Source organism: Convolutriloba macropyga, chromosome 14 (genome assembly GCF_964194025.1).
Source record: "Convolutriloba macropyga chromosome 14, txConMacr16.3, whole genome shotgun sequence".
NCBI classification, from domain to species: Eukaryota; Metazoa; Xenacoelomorpha; order Acoela; family Convolutidae; genus Convolutriloba; species Convolutriloba macropyga.
The window spans coordinates 32,050,567-32,074,478 of record NC_134481.1 but is presented as its reverse complement, the minus strand read 5'-3'; the positions used below and the strand labels follow the sequence as shown (position 1 = coordinate 32,074,478).

At 35.1% G+C, this 23,912-nt stretch overlaps 2 protein-coding genes across 2 annotated transcripts in view; one reads left to right on the top strand and one right to left on the bottom strand.

Annotated features, from left to right (window-relative positions):
• LOC142353474 (uncharacterized) overlaps positions 1 to 23,912 on the top strand; it is a 143,067-nt gene that overhangs the window by 16,261 nt on the left and 102,894 nt on the right. The gene's annotated exons all lie outside the window — the stretch shown is intronic.
• Positions 8,961 to 23,912, bottom strand: part of LOC142353360 (uncharacterized) — a 21,672-nt gene continuing 6,720 nt past the window's right edge. The window contains exons 3-7 of the mRNA XM_075405594.1: positions 22,914 to 22,945; positions 17,089 to 17,240; positions 14,145 to 14,305; positions 9,593 to 9,779; positions 8,961 to 9,240 (exon numbers count right to left, since the gene is read on the bottom strand). Coding sequence (XP_075261709.1) covers positions 8,981 to 9,240; positions 9,593 to 9,779; positions 14,145 to 14,305; positions 17,089 to 17,240; positions 22,914 to 22,945 — 792 coding nt within the window. The 3' untranslated portion in view covers positions 8,961 to 8,980. The remainder of the gene's footprint in view (positions 9,241 to 9,592; positions 9,780 to 14,144; positions 14,306 to 17,088; positions 17,241 to 22,913; positions 22,946 to 23,912) is intronic.

Below are 23,912 nucleotides of genomic sequence, written 5' to 3'. Positions count from 1 at the left end.
TTTTCCCTGATCACGTTGATTAAGGGTCCGCGTGCCTCACAATTTAGACCTGTTTGTGAAAAACGGATAATTTTGTATCAGGATTTTTTCAACAGGTATTTCGTACAACGCAAGGGATATAAACTAGGATGAACAAAAGTCGAATGACACATTTCGTTGTTTTTAGCTGGCAGTACGCCAAATATGCTCTGTGTGCGTAGCAGTTTAGCCTCATTGTCCATGTCGTGATGTTTGCCAGATTTAAGCTATGCCAAAATCACGATTAGTGCAGTCCGCTAGCTATTTTATGCATGGACATGGTCCAAAAATTTTAAAAACGAAGTTCTTAGTCGATTCATTAGCAAATTAACCAAATTCGCAGAGAACTTGGTTAATTGGTGGTTTGTGCTGCTGTGAAAGCTACCTGCATCAGAACTCGCGAAACTGGGCTTCTGTTGCGTATTAGATGAACAAAGTTGTCACGATCTGAAAACTTGGATATCCTAATGGGCAAGCTTATCATATCTTTATTGCGGTGTTGCACGTTTTCACAATCCAACCAAGTATTGAATTGGCACATTTTCTCATCCAAAGGATTTTTATTGTATTGCTGTTAATTTCTCTCGAATGACGTTTGAATCAATTATGTTGTTTTTCTAACGCAAAATGTTCGTTTGATCGTTTTGACTTCTCGAGTAACATTTAGCACTCTTGAATGCTTGATTTTTGCTCTCTCATCCAATGTTTTGAGCAGCTGAATTCAAATGGCGGCAGTTAACTACCGAAAACTCAATGATTGCGCGTTGAAATCGGTCTCATTTGTTGCCTTCGATTTGAAGCCCTTTAGTCAACCCCCCTGGTGAAGCAGTTTTCAATGGATCCCATCACACGTCGTTTGTGATCACTTCGTCCGACATTAGTTGGTTATCTTTAATATCCGCCCTCATCTTCTCAGCAGGCTATTATTGCGCTCTTAATTACGATTCGAAGACGGATATTGGAGAAGTCCTTTTCTGTAATCGATTTTATTGGAGTGAATTTGAAGCAGGAAATGAAACGCGTGAAGGAATGGTTTGGTGTGGTTTGGTGCTGAAAAATTGAGTGGTGCAAATATTGGAGTGGTTTGGTGCTGAAAAAATTGAAGAGTGGAGCGAAAAGAGAGTGGTTTTTTGTTCACACCGCTGTTTTTGCGAGAGCGAGAAATTGAGGTGAGAAAAATGTTCTTTGAGGGAGCGAAATTTTTTGTTCACGTGCGGCTTTTATAAAGTGTTTTTTTTCTGATTTTTTGTTTAGAAGTTTGATTAGGATATTGTTTTATTTTTAGGGTTGTTTTGATAGTGGTGTGAAGGTTTCTGGTAATTAATATAATTTTTATACCAATTTACAGGTTTTTCAGATATTTAGCTGAATTCTAGGCGAATTTTAGCAGTTTTTCGCTTTTCCTTTTATTATAATGCTTTGTGTTGGATTTGAATAGACGCTTGTTAGTTAAGGGGCTTTCAGATACCAAGTGGATACAGTCTTTTTGGTATTCAACGGTTTTTGTTTAATAAAAATGACAAAAACTAAGAAATTTTAAATTATGTGCAGTTTTTAATAGCCGCCGTCAGCCTCTCAACGGCTATTATTTAGGCGCTCTCCTTTTTTCAATTCGCTTTACCTTTTGATCACGTTTTTCGTTTTACATAAGAACGATTCTCACGTTAGACTTCCAACTTACCTCACTCGCTGTTTCAACCGAATGGTTTTTAAATCCATCACTCAATTAATTACGCAAGACAGTGAATACAGTCAAGGTCAATAAGAGCAAAATCAAACGAAACGGGATAAACTGATAAAGACCCGTCCTTAAGTCATTGAGAATTAGGTTATCAAAGTTTTTTAGAGTGTTTGCTAGCTGAAATTGGTCGTAAGCTTATTGGTTTCCAGTTTAGAAGCTGAATTAAGTACAGTTTTTGAATCCAACTGAAACTGCACGCCGAATTAGAAAAGTTTTTGACACTGAAAAAAAGTAGAAAAAAATTCGGTTAATTTATCTTTTCTTTTTCTGTTTCAATGCCGATGTGCATCAAGCCCGTCAACGGCGGCGATTTTCCGGCAATCTGACGGCTTTAATTCGTTTTCTGATCTTGGATAACTTTTTTTTAGCCTATTAGGACTTGTCTGTTATTTTGCGAGTGTTTCAATATTCTGTTTGCTCGTATGAATTTTTTGGCTTTATGCGCACGTAATGTCAAAAGATTCATAAAGTTCCGCCAGATTTTTAAGTTCAAGTTGTTTTTAATGATTGTTGTCTTCAATTTTGTACCACTTGGGGATGTCTATGGTTCGAATTTTTTTTGATGCCTTTGGTTTTTTATATTAGTTTTGAGGTGTTTTGGTAATGTTAATGGAGTTATTTTTATGCAGATTTTGTCCGATTTCCTTCAATTTTTCGCTTGTTTTTGCTAATTTCCTCTGATTTTGTGCTTTTCGCTACTTTACTGTTCAATCCTTTATGCAGTTTTTTTAGAGGTGTTGCCGTAAGCCACTGGAAGCTAGACTATGCACATTTCAATGAAAATTAATATAAAATTCTAACTTCTGTTTTTTTTATCCTCGCTTTTTTTATTGTACAAATTTGCAAGTTGGTGGATTGGCGTATTCTTGACCAGTAGAAGTAGTGACAGTTTTTTTAAATAATGGTTCGGAAGTAGCATATTGGTAATTTAATCATTATTTGTGGCTAAATTTTTTGAAAATATGCAGAGAGTATTTTTTGTTTTGTCCTTCACGTGACTTCCCTTACCTCGGTTTTCTCTACTTGAAATTTTTCGTTGGGTTTTTCTGTCAATTTGTAGTTGTAATTTAATGAATCAAAAACAAACGTATTGCATGGTCTCTGCCAATAGGTCTTTTGGAATTGCAACTTCTTAGGAATTTTTCTTAGATGCTGCAATCATCTCTACTGGTCAGATACTTTTTCATTGCTCATTTTCATGTTATTTTCATGTTCTACCCTTCGAGTCGTTTCTGGAATTTCCGGGCGGCTTATGTCGTTGAATAAAAATTTGTTTTGCTTTACCTCATCTTTCTGACTTTTCTATGCTGGTTTCATTCTTCGCGCATTCTGCTCACAGCGCATTTAGAAAGCAGTTACTCAGCAAAGCAATTAAATTGAACGGAGTCTCAAAAAATGATTTCAAAAGTAGAAACGGGATAAGCCCGATTTTCCTCAAAGGATTATTGTGAAATGGGCTTTTATTCCAATTCTACATAATTGTTACTGTTTGCAGGTATTACTTTCAAGCTTATAATTCGCAAGATGTGTAAATGCTAGTCCATATTAGCTTGGTCCGTTTTTAATTGCTCTCGAGAGAATTTTGATACAATTATTGTTAACTTGTTGGTCTTTTATGCAAAAGTTTTGCTTTTACCGTTTTGATTTTTTGCGTGACTTTACGCCCTTAGATTTTCTTAAAAATTTTGCTGTCTTTCACAAATAGCAGCTGAATTAAAGTGGCGGCAGTTCAATACCAAAAAATCAAATGAAGTTTGCGCCAAAATTTGTTTTTTTTTTACATTTCAAAGTTTTTTAGTGGTTATAGTGGTATAAATTAACTTCTACTGACGTAGTTTGAAGCCCACTAGGTGAATATTGACTGAAGCAGGTTGCAATATATTAATATGTTCGAGCTCCCGCTAGTCGTTTGAGAGAAGTTCTTCGGACGTTAGTAGGTTCTGTTTATTTTTTATGCAGTCAAGTCACTCCATGCGGTTGGTATTATAGAGTGGTATTTTTCCGTGCTCAATTGTATTGACTTGGAGGTTGCATTAAATAGCTTTTAAATATATGACCAACAGATCGCATACCAACGCATTTGTTATTTTTCTTCCTGGTATAAGTAACAAGTCATTTATAATCTCTACTGGTACATATATGGAGTTGATTGATTTTATGTTTAGCTTTCGGTTTTTACAGATTGCGATGTTTCCATAACCCTTAACTGTATAAGTTTTCAAGTGTTTTAAAATTTCAATTTTTTCCGATTTTCATGTTTTCGCAGGTTTTTGGGAAATAAATTGTGGCCGTGAAAACGGGAAATAAAAACAGGAATGGAACTGAAGATGGAAAATTTTTTGGTCCGTTCGTTGATTAGTGTAATAGAACAAAATGCTGTGGAATTTTTTTGCCTTGTCGTTTCTCGCGCAGTCGTTTATACTTGCCTCCAGATATCTAAAAAAATCTATTTTCCAAAATAAATAAAAATATTTAGGGCTCAGCATATATGATATGTAAAAACTAGAGTTTTTTGAAATTGTATCCTCCAAATTGTTAATATCTTGCTTGAATTTCACACTAAATCTGTTTTCAATACACATATTTGAGCCAAATCAATCAATAGTATGAGAAATTATTTAAAAATCGTTTGCTCGTTTTCCAAAAAATTTGAAGTCATTAATGAGTGGTATTTTTTCCAGAGGATAAAGTGATGCATGCTGCTTTTGTTTGAAGAACTATGGCACTTTCTGTGCTCCCTGTTAAATTTTTGATAATCACTGTTTCCGAGGTGAAAAAGGCAGCAACTAAAAATTTCAAATTCTGCAAAGTTTCTTTTCTCATTTACATTCTCAAACCAATTAGATATTTTTCTTACCCTACCTTTTTAACTATCTAGTTATTTTTTCAAACATTGGCTACAATCGGTTGCCAGGATAATCATTTGCGATTATTGAAACTTGTGCTCCAATTTTTTTTTGCTCAGTTTTGAGAAGTTGTTGTACATTGCTGTAGTGAGCCGACAAGTGCTTCTGTCTGCTCAGTTATCAAAAAATCTGTTTTCCAATTCATCGGTAATTGCAAGATTCAAATTTCAAAGACTGAAATTTACCTTTTCACCGACATCTTTTAGCTAAATACTGTGCCAGATCTGATTGAAGTGCTTGGCAGGAGAGTTCAAGAAGTCATTACTTATGTTTTCAGTTTCCCTTTCTTGTTTCGCTTTACCTCATTTTGCCGCTTTTTCATTTGATATCTAATGATGATGATGATGATGATGATGATGATGATGGTTTTAGCACCTTTTCTAATCTCAAAAGTGCGTTCGTTCAGTTAGTAGGCTAGACAAAATAGTAGAGTTTTGAGCATCTAATGGTTGTCATTATTTGTTTTCAAAATTATCATCGTTTATTTTGCTGGTTTGTTCTTTTCTGTCTACTTTTTACCGAGTATCATTGAGGACTGGGCCCATGTATTTTCTAGTGAAGTAAAAATTAATTTTAGTTTAGCTTTTTTACACTATTTTAGCTTTGTTATTAGCTTAATTGTTTAAAAAAGTTCTTAATGAACAATTGTTATTTGAATTTGTTGTGTCTTGGCTCGTCTTATTAATGGCAGGTCTCATCTGTCTTCTAATGTGGCGTTATTTACTTTACTATTTGATTTGAGTTGGAAGCAAATTTTTTATACAGCAATTATTTTTGAACAATATTTAAATTTTTTAGAGTTTTCTATCTTTTCCTTATTTGGTAAACAATTAAGCCAAAATTTTGGATGAGCGTGGTCGGAGAATTGTGAATTAAAGATCCTCTTTGTTTGCTTGTACTATTTGGGGTTTTCGGAGACGTCTAGGTGGATTAATAGCCGCCTTCAGCCTGTCAACGGCTATGATTTAGGTGCTCTCCTTTCTGTTCTAATGAGCTTTACTTTTTGATCACGTTTTTCGTTTTACTTGTGTCACGATTTTCGAATTTGACGCCTTACTTACCTCACTCCATGTTTCAACTGAACGGATTTTAAATTGTTTCACTCGTTGAATTAAGTAATGAAGTGAATACCGTCCAAGTCAAAAGAGCAATATCAAATGAAACGGGATAAACATATGAAGCCTGGTCATTAAGTCATAGTGCATTAGGTTATCAAAAATTATTGGAGCCATTGATAGCTGGCATTGCTTTTCTGCTTAATAGCGTTCAGTTTAGAAGTTGAGATAAGTGTAAATTTAGAATCTAACCGAATAAGCAGAGTTTGAAAACTAAATAAAAATCATTTTGACACTTAAAGTTTCTGTCAATATCTCTCTGCTAATTGCCTCTTTCTGTTTGCATCCCAATGTGCGTCAAGCGGGTTAACGGTGGCTATTTTCTGACAATTTGCCGGCAATTGTTTTAATTTTTACCATAATTAATAGCCGACGTCAGCCTCCAAACGGCTATTGTATAGGCGCTCTCCTTTTTTTAATAGTCGCCGTCAGCCTCTCAACTTCTATTTTATTTAGGCGTTCTCCTTTTCAAATCCGCTTTACCTTTTGATTACGTTTTTTGTTATACATAAGTCGAATTTTTAGTGTTTGAGTTCTGACTTACTTCTATCACTGAATTCACTCACTTCACTTAACTTGTTTCAACTGAATCGACTTTAAATTCTTTTACGCATTCGATTACGCATTGCGGTAAATACTGTCAAAGTCAAAAGATCAAAATCAAAAGATACGGGATAAACTGATAAATACCGGTCATTAAGTCATTGAGAATTAGGTTATCAAAGTTCATTAGAGCGTTTGCTAGCTGAAATTGGTACTAAGCTTAAAAGTGTTCAGTTTAGAAGCTGAATTAAGTTTAGTTTTAGTGTCCAACTGAAGCTGCGCGTCAAATTAGAACACTTTTTGACGCTAAAAAACAAGACACAACATTCGGTCAGTTTATCACCTTTTCTCTGTTCTAATCCCGATATGCTTCAAGTGCGTCAACGGCGACTTTTTTCTGGCAATCTGTCCGGTATGTTTTAATTCGCTTTACCTTTTGATCACGTTTTTCGTTTTACATAAGTCACGATTTTCACGTTTGACTAACGACTTAATTCACTCTGTTTCAGCTGAATGGATTTCAAATTTTTTGATGTATTAACTTACTTAATGTGGTGAATACTGTCAGAGTCAAAAGATCAAAATCAAAAGCGACGGAATAAACCGATAAAGACCGGTCATTAAGTCATTAAGAATTAGTTTATCAGAGTTCATTAGAGTGTTTGCTAGCTGACATGTGTGTTAAGCTTATTAGCTTTCAGTTTAGAAGCTGAATTAAGTATAGTTTTAGAGTCTAACTGAAGCTGCGCGCCAAATTAGAACACTTTCTGACGCTGAAGAAAAACAGGCAAAAAATTTGGTCATATTATCTCTTCTTTTTTTCTGTTCCAATGCCGATGTGCTTCAAGCGCGTCAACGGCGGCTATTTTCTGGCGTTCTACTGGCTATGCTTTATTTTGCTTTACTTTTTGATCACGTTTTTTGTTTTAAATTCAACTGATTGGATTTTGAATTTTTCCACGCATGCAATTACGCAATGTGGTGAATACTGTCAAAGTCCTGGAGATCAAAATCAAAAGAGACGGGATAAACCGATAATGCCCGTCATTAAGAAATAGTGCATTATGTTATTAGTGTTTGCTAGCTGAAATTGTTATTAAGCTGATTAGTTTTCAATTTAGAAGTTGAATTAATTATAGTTTTAGAATCCAACTGAAATTAAACACCAAATAATAACACTTTTTTCGCACTGAAAAGAAAACAAAAATCGGTCAATTTATCTCTTTTTTTGTTTTCTATTTCGCTCCCGATGTGCATCAAACACGTCAACGGCGGCCATTTTCCGGGAATCTGCCGGCTGTTTTCAAATTTTTCAAGCGGAATGACTCAAATTTTAGGTTTTAAAAATATTCAAAGGAAGGCCAAGTCCTAGCTCACCTACATGAGACCTTTTAAACCGATTTTTTCCTGAATACGTACGTACTGTGATTCGATCAATTCTTTTGGGAGTTAATTAGGTTTCTTCCTTTGCTAGAAAAGAGTGGTTTAGAAAAATATTCAAATTACACTGAATAGGCTTTTGAAACGGATTTACAAATTGAGTTGATATATTCGTTGAAGCCAATAACTTAAAACAGCATTGATTGTTTATTAGCTTCGGTCTAAATGTCAACCATTGTTTCCTGAAGAAAGGGACTCGATGTCATTTTTGTTACTCTTTTGCTAGTTTTGTTTTGTTTTGAATGGCTCTAATTGAATTGATCATAGAAAAACACCTGAGACTAAACTGACTTGGCTTCAGGAAACTTAAAATGGGCTGAACTGTTACACTTTTTCGATTTTCATCACAAAAGAAACGAAAGTGTTTTTAAGCGCTATTAGCGTCGAAAGGGGATGAACAAAATATATATTGTTATTTATTCATACTGACATCGTGAATGGGTATCTGAAATAACATTAAAAGGATTGCGGATATGTGAACACTGCAGATGAATAAAATACTGACTGCACTTTATGTCAGGTAAAAATAGAACATTTAGAAGCTAAAGCACATTGAGATTTGTCATAGCGCATAAAAGTTACTACGGCAACAACGACACTTAAATTTAAACTACTTAGCAATTTTTCTTTTCGGAAAATAAAATTCAAGCTACAACTCACTCGTTCAAGTTCAACGAAGCAAGTTCTTTAAAACTTGAATAGCTATTTAGGAGAAATTAGGGGTCGTAAAATTGTGATACCAGTGGGGAAAAAGCGGGGTGATTTCTAACATTCTGCTATACGTAATGTAGAATTTCAGCTGAAATAACTACCTCTCAAAAGTAATCTTCATATAGCTGTAGACGACCCTTGTGTTATCTAGGTAACCTTGAGAGACGTGTAGCCGATAATTAACAACTGAGACGAAAGCATAAAGTTCAATGGGATGTGAACTAGAACAGCCTTAAGGGAAGTTGACTTAGGGGGTAGACTTTGATAGATTAGATTAGATTTGAATTTTCACACGGTTTTGACTTCACATTACGTCATACATACAGCGCTTACGAGACGACATTCAAATAAAGCGGAACCTGTCGAGTGGTTTACCTTTGATTGTACGAATATGAAGTATTTGATTTTAATGAAGTTTGTTAACTGTAACAGGAGCAAATTGATAAGTTGCAAGTATGTGGGGGGGGGGGGGGGGGGGGGGGGGGGGTTTGAGTTTTGGCTTCTTTTCAGATGTCGCTCAAATCAATCTGCGCCTCAGAGCGGTAGAGTCTGCCAGTCTTCTGCACAGTGACAGTGTAATATATCTTTTCCTTGTTCTTAGCGCCCCCTCCCCCTCCTGTCTTTTTGCTGCTTTTGTGAGAATGGTAGCCGCTGCTTGCTTTCTGTTGCTCTTTGGTCGGTGGCCATTTGTCGGGTTCCTGGCTGCCTCCCCCGAATTGCAAACACACGGAGGAGCTTGGTTTGTTTTCTCCTCTACCACCACCACCTGAATCATGGAAACATTTGAACTTATACAGTTGGAGATAAATAAGAAATAAAATTATTAATTAAAGAGAGCACCAACGAGGACACCCAAAAAGCCCATTTGACTTAATGAACGCCTAAAAACGAACGCCCTTAAATGATGATGAAATTTTTTTTGGAGCATAAATTCTTCCTTGATTAGCGAAACAATGTTTGACTGTTAGAATTGGACGGGGCATACTCTTACGGTTGAACGCTTTAAATGTATATATTTCTTGAAGTTTTGATCTCAGTTTCATTATCCTTGATATTTTTGGAAGAACATAAAATTGCAAATGTTGGAGACAAAGTTGAATATGAGTGGGAGAACTGACCTCCATTGCTTGCCCCTGCAGAGGGGTATGTAGTTGGGGGAGGGGGGTGTTGGTGGTGGTAAGCGAGAGCAGTGGATGGGGCGAGCATGTGTTTGAGGAGGATGTAGAAGAAGGGATTGGCCACTGAGTTGAGGGCGCAGATGGCCACGGCCACACTCTCCACTACTGGCAGCCACGAACTAGTCATCTATTACACAAAAATATCAACATCAAATATTGCCATCACTTCTGTTAGAACGTTGAAAATGAAATGCAAACGCCTAGTAAAGGCCTTATTAATGATTTGTAGACAATACAAGAGTGTAAATGGCCCCCGTTGTTTTTTGCTTAAAATAGTACATTCATTCATATGGTTATTTGTAAAGGACAGAGCGCTAGCAATTCGTCGAATAAATAGGCAGCTTTAGTTTACTATGGAGGATACCAATACTATAGATATGCATTGGGATTATTATCTTAATTGATTTACAACAGGAGTTTCCTTCCTAACTCAAAAGTTCAGCTGAGAATTCCTCACATTGGCAATAAAGTGACTAATAAGTATTCTCGTGTTAACTGTGACTTAAAATTTCGTACCAAACAGTATGCAGTTTTTTCGTATTCAAATTTCAAACTAAGTTCACCTTTCAGCCAGAAATTTGTGCGATTTGCGCTCATAGCAATATCATTTCATCCGAATTATTAGATGGCTGAGGGAGAGATATCATTTGAAAACTAAAGTCTACTGTCTCAATTTCCCAAGTGGATTAATGATGCGCAATATACACAAGAATGAATTTATATCGAAAGGGATATCAATGCTTCTGACAGACAACAGGGAATTCGCCTTCATTTCGTGGTAAATTGACAGTCTTTTCATCAACCAGTACTCCTGATGGAAATGTTACCATTTTGAAATAATTGGACAGTAGACTCAATTTGCTTCTAATGGCGTGCCATTAATCTTCTCATTGGTCATGAAAGTCCAAAGTTATCCAGAACTATTCCGTGGAGATTTATATGCGGACACGTGACTTCAAATTTTATGATAACTGGGATAACTTTGTTAAGGAGGCCCCAAAGGGCAAAGAAGCAGGCTCGGTAATGTGCGTTCGCACAGAATGTTTCGTTCCCGTTTATCCACAATTCTGGCTTAATTGTGTACCAAATGTGAGAAATAGAAAACGTTCAAAAGATCTCACATGTTGATCGAAAACAATTGGGGAGTGAATAAAAACGTTGCTTCAAACTCAAATCAGTTAGAAAGGTAAATAATGCCACATCAGTGGGCCGATGAGACCAAAAATTATTAAGACTGTGGGACAAGATAAACAAAAGAATAAAAAACAACAAACATTTCCATCTAAAACTCAATGTCTATTTATTAATAGCCGACGTCAGTCTCTCAAGGGCTATTATTTAGGCGCTCTCCTTTTTTAAATTTGCTTTACCTTTTGATCGCGTTTTTCGCTTTACATAAGTTACAATTTTCTCGTTTGACTTCTGATTTACTTCACTCAATGTTTCAACTGATTGGATTTTAAATTTTTCCACGCATCCAATTACGCAATGTGGTGAATACTCTCAAAGTCAGGAGATCAAAATCAAAAGAGACGGGATAAACCGATGCTGCCCGGTCATTAAAAATAGTGCATTATGATATCGAAATTCATTAGTGTTAGCTAACTGAATTTGGTATTAAGCTGAATTAAGTATAGTTTTAGAATACAATTGAAACTGCACCCCAATTTAGAAACATTTTTCGACACTTAAAAAAACAAGAAGAAATTTCGGTTAATTTATCTCCTTTTTTCTTTTCTATTCCAATCCCGATGTGCTTCAAGCGCGTCAACAGAGGCTATTTTCTACCAATCTGCCGACTATGTTTCTATAAAGGTGCGTAAAAACGATTCAAAATAGCGTCAAAAAATTAGTTTGTACTCCACTAGAAAACACATGGAACCAGTCTTTAATGAGACTCGTTAACAATTAGACAAAAAAGAAGAAAAAGGGCTATGTTACAAAAAGTACGTTTGCTTTTTTGGAAAAATATAGTTTCAAATAAAACCATTGGATATCAATGGCAATCTTCAAATAAATACGTTTTTGGTTCATTAAGACCTGTTATTGTCTAAAGAACGGTAAATAGACAAAAATTATAATTTTAATTAATGTTTTTTACGAAAAACCAATATCAAAGCCGTTAAAACAAAGTAACTCACTAACAGCCTTCAAAATTTTCCATTGTGCCTTTCCTCAACACCGAAAATTTGATATTCCGCCTTTAAATGATAAGAATATGTAACAAGTAGATCAAAAAGAACACCAAAATGCAAAATTAAAAAATGCGTCTATATATTTTTAAATTTGATTCTAAAGTCATGAAAAATTTTGGTCATTAACTGAAATCAGTAAATAGATTCCTTTTTTCTTCCATAGGTAGTCGCGAAGACCTATGATTATCCAAATTTTGTCTTACGACTACCATAAGGTCGACAAATAAAGACAAATATTTCCTTTAATTTCTGGTTTGAAGATGGTGTCGAAGCCGTTAAAACCATAATCTTTTCACAGAAAGATTGATGTTTTTCATTGTGCCTCTTGTTGGACGCCAATGATGTGACAAAGCAAAGAAAATAACCTCAAAGACGGGAAAACTTGTAGTTTCAAAGCAGAAAAAACTTTAAATTTTCATCCATTAGAAGGACGATGCAACCTTTCTTTGCTTCAGCTATAAGAACTTCAGCTATAAGTTGACCAAAAATGGAGAAAAAAGTTCCAAACCGCAGTAAACCGTGAGGCTCCGTAGTAAGCCCATAGGGCCTGTCATTAGTACGCTGTAATTTGAATTGTTCTTTTCTTTAATTACTTTAAAAAAATGAGTTTGTGTAGAAACAAAACATCGACAGATTACAATTCGAATTTTTTGGGGATTTAAAAAACAAAGACTAGAACAAATCTAGATCCGCTAATTTTTTTTGTCTGTCCATTAGAAACTATTGTGAATATTATGGATATGGATAATTTGTCAAAAATTTCATATCAATGATAAATGATGCGTTTTGGATAATTATCGGTTTAAATTAGCAAAAACACTCTCAACTGAGGCAGCAAAACAAGCCCTCTCGGAATTAACGAAGATTGTTTCATTTGTTTTTAGGTTTGTTAATCTGACAAATATAAACAAAAAGGACTAAAGAGTCTTATTTCACGTCATTTCAAAAAAGGCTAAATTGCGAAAAAAATTGGCAAAAGTTTTAGCCAAAAAATTTTATTAAACAGTTCAACAGTACTCTTATGTTTTTAGAGGTAAAACCAACAACACTATTGGTACAAGTTTAGCTTAATTTTAAGCAACATTTTTTAAAAATTTGTTAATTCGTATTGAGACATGCCTTCCTTAGTGTGAACTGGCTGCTTGTGAACCGTTGTTTGAGACCAATTGAGCGAACTTAATTTTCTGATATAATTTACAAAGGAGAGGCTAAACTCCTCTGTCTTACTGGCCTCTGAAATATTTTCACCTAATTGTTAAATAAATTTGCTGACTTTGTTTATGCGTTAGTCTAAGTGACTACGGATGTATGTAATTTTTGGATCAGATATAGCAGTACCAGCAGCAGAAATTGTTATTATTTCTACTAATTAAATCACAAATCGAATGATAAGCTGGCTGTTGCGCTAACTGACCAATAAAACCTTCATGTTGAACAAGGGGGTAATCTTTTGTATTATATTAAACACTTGAAATCTCTGAAACAATCGTTTAGGTTGCTGATTTCCTTCCAGTAATTTGAAATGTTTAACTATGAAATTTAGATGGCAAATTGTGTGCAGTTCTTTTTCGTTTGCCAATTTGAGGACTAAACAATTTTAACTGAAACAGAAGGCAAATAACTATTGCTTAATTGTTGAAGCTCTAAGTAAGAGGTTTTCTCGTGAGTGGCGGGTTCTATCATACTTTTATATAATTTCCATATTTCCTTTAGCGCTTTGATTGTCTGCAATTTTTGCTTAATTTTGTGAAGTACCCTTCATCACTATCCCAAAATATCACTATCCCAAAATTATGCATTAATTTTTCAATTTTTGCATGCAATATGATATTCTTTTTAGAAGAGCCGAAAAGGTTTAAAAAATCCTTCTGATCTGCTGTTCTTCACCCGAGCATGATAAATGGAATACATAAAATCATAAAAGAAAACATGATAAATCTGCACTTATCCACATATTGATTATTTTTTCTGGTGCCTGGTTTAAGAAAACAGTTGACGGAATTGGATGCGGCCAAAGAATTTTAATTTGAATTTGCCAAAATAACGATTTCGCCTCGGCGTATGTTCAAAAATCGCTAAGCCTTGCAGAAAAGAGTAACATGACTTAGCAAATTATTTTTAAATTTCAAAATACATTTAAACATTTGTTCAATTCCAAACTTAACATTTGCAGTACTGAGTATTAAAAAATAAAAAGGTGAGCTGGTCGGGAAACCTCATTAAATTCAGCATTAAGTACTAGCTAACATCAAAAGGGTTAATATGGAACTCCGGTAGTGTATATAGAAGTAACTAACCTTGAGAATGGTCTGTTTGAAGAGCATGACATCTAGTGCGACTAGGAGTCTATAGTTGAAGAAGGGAGTGTAGCATATGAATACTGTGATAGCAGTCGCATATGCGTAGAAGTGCATGAATCTGTTCCTGTCATCCGCGTACCTCTGAGAGGCACTCCTCGCTATAACAAGCAAACAATCTTCAAATAAACTTCAAACAAACTAGAAGGATGCGCGAAGAGTAAGAAAATGGCTAAATGATCTTGAGTCCAAATTCATGAAAAACGTAATTTTTTAGTCCAAAATTATGACAAAAACAATCCCAATTGAAAGAGTATGAGTTTCCTCTGAGAAATTTTAGAATAAAAGCAAATTTTAGATTTCAATGCTTCGGTACTGATTGAGTGATTTATAATTATTATTAATTAGTACAGATATACTGTTACACTAAGTTCCGAGTAGTTTTATTTTATTTCGTAATTTCATTTTCTTCGTTTAGGAACCACAATTAACATCTAAAGTAGCTCAGTGTTAATATCGCTATATATGCATTGAAATATATCTATAGATAGTTCTGTAAATATATAGTTCAGTTTCAAATTCCATTCATGAACACAGATGTAGAATCTGAGCTATATAGTGATTCCATTAGCCTCTTTTGGCAAATTCGCCAGACAAAATAAATTTGTTTACCCCTTTTTTGGTAAATTTGTAAGGAAGAATAAATATATTTACTCTTTTGACAAATTTACAGTACTAAGTTACTTAAATAGATTTTGAGGGACCACCGCGTGATAACTTGTTTTTCAAATTTTCTGTTACTGGGTGTTATTGATTCAACCAGGCTTCAAAAAATTTTGGGTTTTTTGATTATCGACATTGTTCCGACATTATATTATTGGAAGATAAGTTGAAAGAGTGTGATGTTGAATCACTGTTGGTTCCTACAAAACGAACATGGTCATGCAAAACGGTACTGCTATTTTCTGCACATTCAAAAACCACTTAAATTGATTAATTTGCCGCTTGACAGAGATACGGGCAATGGATTTTAAAACGAAGAACTTGTGAACCTTACTTAATTTAGCTGAAACGCAGGAAGCTTCATTAATAATGCCTGTAATTTTGAGACCATTAGTTGAAAGCGTGTTGTCGAAACTGAATCAGTGAAACTACAGCCTGATTAGCATAAGGGAGGAATGAGTTATTGAACGAGTTCTCCACTTTTTTCCTCATTAATTTACTCTCCACTTGTGATGCAGAGTATTGATATTGAAATCAATTGTGATCAAAGGAAGCGACAGTTTGTGTCAATTGGCTGTCTCTGTCATCGCCTTTGATTTTGAAACTAATCTAATTGTGACTGGGAAACACGAAGAAATTCGTCTTTGAATTTCATCTTCAACTTAATTGATGTGCGATTATGGTCATTTCTGTTTTCCGTTCATCAATGGCTACTAGTTTAAAAAGTGCTATATTTTGTTTGGAATAGCCCACTCCTTCGAAACGCCAGAAAGCCCATATTTAAACGTGTATTAAAATAGTGATGGAGATTAATCATCCGAGCAAACTGACTCGACTACGTCAGTTTTATATCGATTAGATTAGTGCCTTAGAATTTGAAACTATTGATTTTTTCCGAATATGACCTATGTTTTTCAGATTTTATTGGAAGTGTAAACCAGCAATTTTTCATTTATCCGACGTAACATCTATTGTGTTTTCAATCATTTTAGCCCAAAATTCACTAGAAATTAGACATTGTAATAATTGCCAAGCTGCTAGCATCTCTAGCTCCCGCTGCAGGGAACAATTAAAAGTACAAGATCTTTTATACCAATGAGGTGACCCCCCAAAGTTTTGGTTTGGGTTTTGAGATTTTTGAAAAACTTAACAATCAGCGGTTTGGCTGCAAATTGCTAGGATGCTGGAAAAATTGGGAGGCTATAACTACCGTCCTTTATGTTTCTATTCCTTTATTCTACGTCTTGATTAAAAAAGATTGAAAAGCTTGCGAAAAGTTAGATTTTTTAATTTTTCTTTAAAAAAATTGAAGAAAGTTTTTCATTTTTAGGGGCCAATTAATTCGAATTAGTAAAAAGAAAGTTTTAAAAAATAATTTTTTAGTGTTATTTTTCCTAGGTCTAAAATATTATTCCTTAAAGAAAAAACTTGGCCCCATAATGGTTGTTAATAACTGACAAACTTATTTGTGAGCTGAATTGATGACAGAATTTTGATGACGGAAAAAATGCCATGTGGCCACTAAGCGCTTCACTCCACTTGGTTTAGTGGCCCTTAAAAATATCAAAGTAAATGGAAGTAAATTAGATGGTTACTAAGTAAGTCTTGCAACATCGTATATAATGAGAATTTTAGAACAGAAGAGACGAAAGCATTTAAAACGAGGCTGGGGTGGACTGCAGGAGGCCTCTCAACTATTCTAGTTTTTTTTTCTATTTGGTAAATTCAACTGTTACGTCAGTCACCATTGGACACAGGTTTTAAAACAATAGCAACATTCTCACAAGGCCACATTCCCCAGGGAGGTGATCAAGCTGATACAATTTTTGGCAGCCTTTGTTTTTAATTGAACTAAAATATCTTTAGCTCTACTGACCTGAATTCGTTAGACACATAAATTGTACTTAATAGCACGTGTTGTCAGAATGAAGTTTTTTATATTCTCTTCCCCAACCAAAGAATTGTTGCATCTTTTAATCGGGTCGTTAGAAATTTTTTGACCACTTTCTATCTATATATAATCTAAGACTTCCCATTTCTATCGTAAATAGTTAATTAATACGATTACGTATAATGTATTTATAGGATTAAAATGGTTACATATAGATTTTCGAGACTCCTGTAGGGTCATAAAATTTAATTGTGATGCTTGGAGAAGTCAATGATTGTTATATTATGTAAAAAAGAGGAGGTCGTTTTTTAAACTCAAGGTAGTACTAACGGCAGTTGAATGTAGCGCGTCGTCGACTTGATCTGATCTGTTCCCGGAAGTAGTGACCGAACGTCTTGTAGAAAGATGCGATGCTCACTACTGGCACCAGGTAGCACACGAAGTATACGGCTATGATGAATATGTTGAAACTCATTGCACTCCTGCAACAATCGAATTAACAAGTTATTCTCTTAAAGAACCAAAGTTGATTTTTTAAGATATTGCGCATATTTGAGTGCAAATCGCAAGACTGACATCCGTTCACCAGTCCACCCCCCCCCCCTCTCAGGAGAACCCACTCCGCTCACCAACCCCCCTCCTGTCCTCCATTAGCACGCACGAATGCTAGCATCCGTAAGCCGCAGCTAGTTATCCAAGCCAGCCGCTCGCTGATTGTTTCAGAGCAATTCGCACGACATTAATCGTTTATGTTATATAAATATGATCTATAGTTGCTGTCAAATGTAGTTTGTAGCAGTTTTATTTAACCCGCTCTTGTCTTCTTTATGCAGTTTTATGCATTACCGACTTTTCGGCAGACTGTTTTTTGTTCTTACCATTTGAATTTTCGGCCTCGAACACGGGATAAACAGGCAAAGCTTGGAGGTCATGAAGTCGCCTGAGAAGTTCCCTTAGAGCCATTTCTCTGAGCCACCTCATTCTACTCATAGCTCTCCGAGCTTAACCCCCCCCCCCCCCGCGCTCTAGTCGACCACCCCTCACCCCAGCTTGACCCCCCATTAAGCATAAGCGAGCCTCATAACGCTGTAGTTAGCTACAGACGAAGAAAATTGGTACTCAGGCGTTTGGAGGAAAATCGGCCGACCTTTCCATACGTGATCATGCTTTCTTATGCGTGATTAAATCATTTAATTCGATGTCAATGTAGCTCGGCCATTTTTAATTGAGAGTCTGTGGATTTTAAAACTTATTATTATTATTATTAAATTGACCCGGTACCCGCGGTGCGGGAATCACTTTTTTAATTAATTACAAAAACAGGACCAATTAACAGGATACTGATAGTATTTAAAGTTCACAGCCTTTAATTTCAACAGAGTTCAGCTGTTTCCGAAATAACACTGTTGGACATGTCCAGTCAAAAGTTGAGATGTCATTTCGCTTGGTGAGAACATTTGCATATTTCACAACTCTCAAAACAAAATACTCTTCCAAAATATCTGCCTTCTATGTGTACAGTCAATGTTCGCTATTCAATTTGATGTTTTTTTTATGCTTTGATGAATTCTAGTGAGGCGGTTACTCTAAATTTTATAATTGGAGTATATTTTATTTGGTTCTACTAATTAAGCGCGAAAGAATAAGGAATGTATGTACTTTCAGATGTCAAAAGATCGAATTTGTGCTTATTTTGAACAGGTATGCATCTTTTGGTATTTGAAAATTAACAATTCCTTTGACACAAGGTTGCATTTCGTGTCCTCTGCTTTTAGGAACTAATGATAGACTTAATTAAGAAGCGTCGGCGTTAAAATATGTCTCAATAGGGTTAAGTACCCTAAAATTGTTGGTATTGCAACATGTACGTTATCTCTCCTATTCGCTATTGTTATACCATCCATTTCTTCTTTTATATGATCGGATTAAGTAGACGGTGGGGTAGTGCTTAACTGTTGGGATTAAAACAATGGTATTATGTGTCTAGTAGCATTTCACATAAGACTAATGCGTATTCAGAGAAGTTGCTTCGGAAAATTGAGTTATACCAAAAAAATTATGAAGTTTTTTGCTGCAATAAATAAATTGGAATTCAAACTGCGTTTAAAATACATTTTAAAAGCAATTCGTACGCACTGAAGTACAGTGTGTATATAAAGAAACATTCAGGAGATATAATAGCTGAATTTGCTAACTTTAATCAGTTTTTTCTTAATAAAATTTAGTTCGAAATGCGTCCTGGTTATAATTTTCTGATAACTGATTCTTTAATTAGATAGTTTTTTTGTGGAAAATTCTGCGTCTTGATTTAGTACAGTTGCACTTAAATTATGATTTATACGAACCACAGCCGATCAGATCAAAGCGTGTTTGCCTTCTGATTCCGACTGTTTGAATTGTTTGCTGATTAGCTTAACATTAATTGCTCTAACATTCTTCTGAATATTATCACCACCACATCATTAGTACAAAATCAGTTAAATGATTGCTTTAAGTTGAGATAAAAAAGGCTTTGAATTGAACTAGATGCGTTCTAAAAATTTTTGTTGCTGTTACCAATAGAGGCCTAATGACGCCTTGAGGAAATAAAGATATATGTAGAGCGCATAATTCCAAGGTCTTGAGTTACATCAGATTTTTTGGTAATTGGTTGACTGGTGTAGAAGACTTGGTGTTTCAAGTACATATATAATTAAAACCTTGCCTATTTCGGTCGTTTTCTGTTCTTTATAAGATCGTAAATCTGGATTTTGTTATTCCGTGTTGACATCATAACGATCATCATAGGCTTTCATGACATACATTTCATTGAAAAATGTTTTGATTAAACGAACATTTGCGGTAACAAGCCGTCCCAGTTAAAGAGATTAAAAAGATCTGATGCATTCAGCAGAAAGGAAGTCGACAAGATAATTACTTCCAAAGGTCATAGGAATTCGGTAGTAAGGTGGTTTGAGTGTTGGTGGAAGTAGATAACTTTTTGTCATCGCCTTATAATCTATATAATATATTATATAGATGACGATGAAATTGCATTCTACAGAACGTTTGCAATGACTTTTCATGTTGAAAAAGTTGTAAGGTTAGACAAAGCGCCCGATGTCAAATATTGTCTCCTGTATCTCTATATATATTTACTTCAGAAATAACTAAAGCTCTTTTGATAAAGCCTGAGTTTCAAGCTGTTATAGTGTGACAGACAGATTTCTGAGTTCTTGTTTTCAGTTTTGCCTCATCTAAATTGTTTAATTGCTCTCAAACGAAGTTTGTAGCAATTATATTAGTCCTGTCGGTCTTTTTTGCGATTTTTTGCTTGACCGATTTTTCGTCTGACGCTTTTGACTTTTCGTCCTCAAAAACGGGATAAACAGGTAGCGCCCAAAGCGAGCATTAAGTGCTCTTAAAGCCTTTCAGCTCTGTTTCAGCTCAAACTGTTTTGGAGACCTATACTTATACCTTATACTTATGGTGTGAAGGGCGGTTCTTAGAGGTTGAAGACACCCCCACTGGTGACCCCGCCACTGTTGCCCCACCCCCCCCCCCACGGCGCTGTTGCCCCCACCCCAGTGATGTCCCCCCCCCCCCCCAATCTGCCCCCGGTGCAACCCCTGCCCCCTCCGTGGCTAGATACTGACGAACAACCGCTTGCTAAAAACGCAAATTCATACTTCTTTTTTTTGCTTTTTTTTGAAGTTTTTTTGAAAATTTGACATTTTCTGATTTTTATTAGTCCTAGGTGTCAAAGAACCTGCTCTAGGGTTTGATAATATGTTACTGCATTGTTTCTAGTGGTAATGGAATGGGTTCAACATTTTAACATCACAAATTTTAGCAATTTATTGAAAAAACTTGCAATTTTTTCAAATTTTTTGAAGTTTTTTATCCTTATTCAGGTCTTTCCAGACCCAGGGGCCAGAAAACATACTAAGGGGGTTGATAATAAATTACTGACAAATTTTTAATGGTCATGGAATAGTTTTCAACTTTTTAATGTCACAAATTTTAGCAGTTTTTTTTATGAAACTTGCTTTTTTTTCAAGTTTTTTTTTTGAAGTTTTTTGCAGTTTTTTTTAGGTTTTTTTCAGCCTCAAGAGCCACGGAACCTCCTCTAGGGTTTGAAAATAGGTGACTAAATAGTTTTTTAGATTAAATGGAATGTCTTGCATGATTTTAACATTACGAATTATAGCCTATTTTTCATATTTTTAGCCATTTTTTTTCCAATTTTTTTGACATTTATACTCATTATTCAGATTTTTTGAACCTCAAAGTTCAGAAAGCTTGTCAGGGTTTGATAATAAGTTACTGGAAAATTTTTGTTGGTTATGGATTAGTTGTCATCTTTTTAATATCACAAGTTATAGCATTTTTTTAAATAAAACTTGCAATTTTTTTAAGTTATTTGAAAAATTTTGTCATTTGTTAGATTTCTCTAGCCTCAGAGGCCTCAGAACTTCCTCTAGGGTTTGATAATATATTACTGTGAAGTTTAGAGATGTAATGGAATGTTCTCCAAAGTTTTAATATCACGAATTTAAGCAATTTTTAAAAATATTTGCAATTTTTAATGTTATTGATTTTTTTCCGTCAACAGAGGCCCTGAAACCTCCAAGGTTTGATAATAAGCTGCTGCATAGTTGCTAGAGTTAATGAGATTGTGATCGACCATTTTATGACTCCAGTTTTGGTAATTTTTAAAAACTTTAAAACTTTTAGTTTTAAAGTAATAAAATTTAAACTTCAAATTATTGGAAAATTTTTATGTTCCAAGCGTATGGATCTTTGAGCCAGTGAAACTATTTATGAGGCTTGAAACAGGGATACTGGATAGTCTCTTGACGCAATGAAATGGTTCGTAAGATATTAATGTCTTGAATGTTAGCAAGATTTTGTTAAAATTTTCAATTTTTTCCACTATTTTTTGTCCTTTTCTGAGTTTAACGACCATTACTGGCCAACAAAACATTTCAAATCTCGGAGACGGGTTTCTTGACAGAACTTTCGAGACAAAAAAATGGTTCTGATTTTTTATTGCGGAGTTCAAAAACTTTTTTTAATTTTGCCTTTTTTTTCGGTCTTTCAATTTTTATTCTTATTCAATTTTTTGAGCCTCAAGGGTCAAAAAAGCTTCCGCTCGGGTTTGAAATTTTTTGTCATTTTTTGAATTTTTTTTTTTTGAATTTTTTTGTCACTTTTTAAGTTTCTCTAGCCTCAAGGGGCACGGAAGTTTTCTAGCGTTTGAGAATATGTTACTGCATAGTTTATAGATGTCATGGAGTGTTCTTCAAGATTTTAAAAATCACGAGTTTAATCAAATTTTAAAAATATTTGCTATTTTTTCATGTTTTTGATTTTTTTTCCGGCAACAGAGGCCCTGAAACCTCCTACAAGGTTTGATAATAGGCTGCTGCATAGTTTCTAGAGTTAATGGGATGGTAATCAACTTTTTTATGACTCCAGTTTTGGTAATTTTTGGATAAAATTTAAACTTCAAATTTTTGGAAAATTATGTTCCAAGTGTATGGATCTTTATGAGCCTGTGAAACTATTTCTGGCTTGAAACAGGGATACCGGATAGTTTCTTGAGACATTGAATTGGTTCTTAAGATATTAATGTCTTGCGTAATGTCATCATCTTTGCGTAATGTCATCATCACTGATCCTCATTATCAATGAGTAATAGTTGAAATGTTTTTTAACATAACTGATCTAACAGGCGCTTTTTAGGAAACCATTTTTAATTGCTCTCAAGAGCAATTTGTAGCAAATTTATTAACCCTGGTTGTCTTTTATGCAATTTTTCGCTTGGTCTATTTTTTGTCTGACCCATTTGACTTTCGTTTTCAGAAACGGGATAAAGATGTAGTGCCCTGAGTTAACTAAACCGTGGCTAGCTGTTGACGAAGCCAACCGCTCGCGTGTCGTTCGAGAGCAATTCGCCCGACGTTAGTCGGTTATGTTTTTCTTTTTTGTCTTTTTAAAATCTTCGTTATTGTCTATAACAACCAACTATAACGCGTGAACCCCCTTAAAGAACTTATCCGCCCCAATATTTATTTTACATGTTAGTTTGTCGCGTTTTGCTATGTTTTCAAGATTTAATTTGAAAACTCACGTTTTTTTTGCTTTTTCGCTAGACCAATTTTTCGTCTGACTTTCCGTCCTCAAAAAGCTGATAAACAGTTAGCTAAACAGAGTACAATTGGGGCTCTTTCAGCTCTTGGGCTTACCAATCTCTAAGTATGCGATTCACCAAAACTGTTTTGCGGAGACAATTTTATGGTGTGAAGGGCTATTTTTAATCATAAAAAGTTTGACCCCGCAGTCTCCCCCCGTAATGCTAGCATACTTAAGCCCCAGCTGGCTACTACCGAAGCCAACAGCTGGCCGGTCGTTTGAGATCAATTCGACCGACGTTAGTTTGTTAATGTTTATCGCTTAATTTCGAGACTCTTATAATTTTAATGCCGCATTCTTCAACCATTTATTTTAGATTTTGTGGAACATGACCTGAAAGTCACAGAACTCCTGCAGGCGTTTATCTGCGTTTTATTTCTAAATTATTTTTCTCTACCTTTAGAGCTTGTTGAACTACAGAGAGTGGCTTTGTTTCGTATGTATGCGTATTCGAGAACTTTTTTTTTCAATAAATGATAGTTTGTCTGTCTTTTATTGCTATTCTAATCCAAGATCAATCGTTTCAAAGTCAAATGATTGCATGCGCTGAACGATCGATCACCTTTCAGGCTAACGCGGCAGCTTTATGCCAAATAACTGGCACAGTCTTTCCTCTTTTCCGGATATTGTGTCGTTATTGTGTCGTTACCCATTTGTCACCTATCATGTTTGCCCTCAACAGCTTAATCTAGTTGTCTTTAATCTATTCTGGCGCAAATGTTCCACACATGCGAAGCGTTCTGTAATTGCTAGAATCAAATTGACAGATAGGCTCTAAGTACGGAATATTGTTAAAGAATTGAGTAGAAAGGGTTGAAACCAGTTGTCCGAAAAGCGTGCTTCAACCTAGAATGATTAAAATTCAGTGGAAACAGGTAGATAATGATGGTAATGAAATATAAGTTGCCAAATTGCAACCCCCCTCCCCCCGCTGCCTAGATCTAGCTGGCCTTCTTTTTCTGAACTCCGCTGAACTA